This window comes from Limulus polyphemus, unplaced genomic scaffold, assembly GCF_000517525.1.
Source record: "Limulus polyphemus unplaced genomic scaffold, Limulus_polyphemus-2.1.2 Scaffold8730, whole genome shotgun sequence".
In the NCBI taxonomy this organism is placed as follows: domain Eukaryota; kingdom Metazoa; phylum Arthropoda; class Merostomata; order Xiphosura; family Limulidae; genus Limulus; species Limulus polyphemus.
Genome location: NW_013674340.1, coordinates 9,676 through 13,692, shown reverse-complemented (window position 1 = coordinate 13,692; position 4,017 = coordinate 9,676). Strand labels below are relative to the sequence as shown.

The following is a 4,017-nucleotide window of genomic DNA, read 5'->3' as shown; positions in this document are numbered from 1 at the left end:
TGGCTCGCAATAATTTCTTGCGAAACACGTGCATTCCCTGGTGTACTGTTTACGTTTACACAGCTTATACAGAGTGTGAACAAATCTCTCTTGTCAACATGTGAAAATATAAATCTATTAATAATCTAAACAAATACAATATATATTTCAGATATTAGCGTGTTTATGTGTGTGCATTTACCAACGTTATATTGTTATAGCCCAAGTCGCCATGTCCGGTCATGCTCTATCTGAAGACCGTGACTCTTGACAATAGCCCTACAAAGTAGTTTTCATAGCAAACGGCACCGTTGTGTAGCTTGTCATATAAAAAACACATGCCATAACTCCCATTATGCTGGTACCCCAGATTAATCCATATTCCTTTTTTTTCTAGTGTCATTAAGTACAAGGGATAACATGTCTTGGAAATTATAAATCTTTGATCTAAACATTTCTTTATAATCTGAGAATATGAATATTTTACTTTGGAAAGGACTGTTACACACCCTTCCCAAAAGCAGTTAATTTTCAGTGGAATCACACTATCTACGAAACGCCAAACAATGTTAAAACGTAGTTATTATACATGCCATTCCACAGTGACTGTATATCGGCTGTCGTCACCATTAAACTTGAAGATTCGCGTATTGCAAATCGTTTTAATATAAGGTACAGAGGGTCCTCTGAAGGTATTAGCCTGTGGGCATGTTAGCCCTTACTGTGTGTAATGTAGTTTCTGTACTTCATTTCTCCAAGCTTTAGAAATGTTAATACAAATACATTTTTACTAATTTACTAGGTAAACAGTAACTGGCCACCAGATGGCGGATCTGGACAATCCTATGAAGAGGACAAAACTGAAACCCCAAGTTCCTATCAGCAATTCTACCAGACGTATTATGGAACAACGGAAGCAGTGAATAACCTGAAAAGGTCTTTTGGACCTACAGGACTTAGGAAAGCTTTAGTTTCCAGAAATATTCAACAGAGTAAGAGTTCAGTAAAATTGTTTCAACATTTTTTTATTACTTGCACGTGTGAACATGTTTCCCCATCCAAACAAAATATTTATTCTGTCTACTTTTTTTCCATTATTCCTAATGAGCTAATGCTGTATAACTTGATTATAATGTTCTTCTAACATTTAGCGTAGAAGCTCTGTGACTCGAAACTACGTATTTAATAATAAGGCCATCTATATATTATCCATTGTTTGATTACTTGTTTTTTTTTGAATTTCGCACAAGTCTACTCGAGCGCTATCTGCGTTAGCCGTCCTAAATTTAGAAGTGATAGACTAGACGGAAGGTAGCTAGTCAACACCGCCAACTCTTGGGCTACTCTTTTACCAACGAATAGTGGGATTGACCGTCACATTATAACGCCCTCAAAGCTGAAAGGGCCATCGTGTTCGATGACGGGATTCGAACTCGCGACCCGCAGATTACGAGACACATGCCGGACACATATTTTGTAATTTAATATGTTGTTGTTATTGCATAGCGCAAAAATACACAATGGGCTATCTGCACTATGTCCACTACGGGGAATCGAACCCAGAATTTAGCATGGTAAATTCGTAAATTTATTACTGACCCACCGAGACCCCAGTTGAAGAAACCCAAGAACGTTTGTAAGGTAGACCTTACCTTGATCTCGTGCCTCAGGATGGAAGGTTTGTTTGTTCACCTGAATGGCTAGGTCAGACCTCTATGATTCAGACATAGTCCTCCCTAATTTTGAAATAGGGACCAAAGGGAGGGAAACAAGTCGACAGCACCTGCCACCTGAAAATGCTAGTATTAACCGAATGGAATTGACTGTCACTCTTTCAACGCGCCCATAGTTGAACGTGCGAAGTGTGATTGCTAGATCACGTATTGAACTCGAGACTCTCGGATCCCCTGTTCGATACGTTAACCATTAGGCCACTTTTTGAACCCGATGTTCTACACTAATTCACAAAGTACTTGGGTTATGTTTTTTTAATTGCGGTTTTTTGAAGTAGATTTCTGTGGTTTTTGTATTTCCATAAGTATACAAGTTCGATATATTTATTATCTTGAGTTATAAAAATACTTTGATTTATTTTGGAATATCAAGTGACGCAAACTTTATCTTCTAAAACTACACGCTTCCCAGTGTCTCAGGGAAGTCTGATGGCTTATAACGCTACAAACCGGGTTAAGATACCCGTGATGGGCACAGCACAGATAGCAAGTTGTGTAGCTTTTTAACAACAAATAAACTAGCTACCTAACTAATTAAAACGGCACCATTTAATTATTCCAAATATGTAAATTTCCCGTCAGTTTTGTTTTTCATTCATACATACCAAATCGTATTTTTGTGCTACGGTGAAATCGTGGCGATTGGATATCAATCTTTATCATGATCACTAGCTTATATGATTATCTAAGTCTAATTATTATTAGTTTGTTGAATTTTTAGTACTCGCCAATAATTAAGTTATATTTCGTACTTTTGGGTTGCAAGTCTGCTGTTGCCTTAAGGGAAGTGACGAGAAGAATTTTACGTGGCGTCGGAAGACGGGATTCGAACCTGGATTCTTCTTGTTGAAAAAGAATATCCACTCGTCGGTCACATTTACTCAGTCATTTACCAGGGGTTGGCAGCTATATGCTGTTTCAGTATTAAGTATATTTTCTTTCGAACTTCACTCTTGACAGACCCTGTTTATAAATTTCTTTGAACAGTTATCAAAGAAACGGTCTTTGATAACGGCGCTCATGCTAAATTGATACATATTATCATTGCTGTGATCCGTTATTTTGCAGACTAACCATGATATAACCAGTGGTACTTAAAGGATCCTAACATATCACATGGTCAGCTGTTTTAAAATACATACATAACTGAAACACTTCAGTTATGTATGTATCTAAATAGGGTTGCCGGGAAGTGTGTAGTGAAATTCTTTACAGGTTCAAAAGGTTACTCCTTCCCACGTGGAGATTTCTCTTTTATTCGATCATATGGTAACTATGCCGAGAGTTTTGAAATATCAAAAGTATCTATATGTCTGTTATAATGAAACAAATGTTCTATTTTCTTTAAGCACGTCTGCGCTGCGCACACAGAAAGTATCGAGCCCCAAATTTGAGCATGATAAGTCCTCAAGCTTACCGCTGAGTCAACTGTGACATAAATGAAACCCATAATACAACTATTGACACAAAACAAACAACTACGTGCTAATGAACCTTTAAATGGAGTTGACACGGAATGCCATTTTTAATTTGTTTCTTATCTTTTCATCATACAAAGAGTACAATAACACAGTCGGTGTTGTTGTTGTTGTTGTTTTGTAAGATATCTACATTTATAACCATCATACCGTGACAAATTTTATTAACACAATTACTGTAATTAGGATCAAAGGCTCGCTGGTTGTTGTTGTTCCCGATACTTGCACTAGTCGTCTCTAAGACTAGATGGAAGGCAGCTAGTCAAAAGCACCCACCGCTAACTCTTGGGGTATTCTAATCAAATAATGTCATTTGACCGTCATTCTTATGGCCCAAAGTAACGAAGCATTAGTTTATGGCAAGGGGACACAAACCATGGATTCTCGTATTCGCCAAGCTAACCATTAGTGATGAATTAGGTTGTCCACCGCTTATAATGATTTCAAGGTTCAAGGTTTCTAACCAGCCATTAAAGTTTAAATAACGTGAATTTGACGTTACTATCAACTTTAGTAAATTAGTGTTATTTCTGTATTTAGGTGTCAGAACGTTTCTCAGAACTCTGTTTTTCAACATAGAAAACCAAATAACATTATAACCCTACTTGTTTAACAAAAAAAGCACTGATAGTATTGTAAACCCTATATGATTTGTTAATCTAGTTATACTTGAAGCACTGATAGTATTGTTAACCCTATATGATTTGTTAATCTAGTTATACTTGAAGCACTGATAGTATTGTTAACCCTATATGATTTGTTAATCTATTTATACTTGAAGCACTGATAGTATTGTTAACCCTATATGGTTTGTTAATCCAGTTATA

General features: G+C 36.6%; 1 protein-coding gene across 1 annotated transcript in view; it reads left to right on the top strand.

Moving 5' to 3' along the window:
- Window positions 1-781: 781 nt before the first annotated feature.
- The window catches only part of LOC111083245, a gene marked incomplete at both ends in the record, with an annotated part of 10,664 nt that continues 7,428 nt past the window's right edge, over window positions 782-4,017 (top strand). Inside the window, one exon of the mRNA XM_022379617.1 lies at window positions 782-971. Within this exon, the coding sequence (XP_022235325.1) occupies window positions 782-971 (190 nt within the window). The remainder of the gene's footprint in view (window positions 972-4,017) is intronic.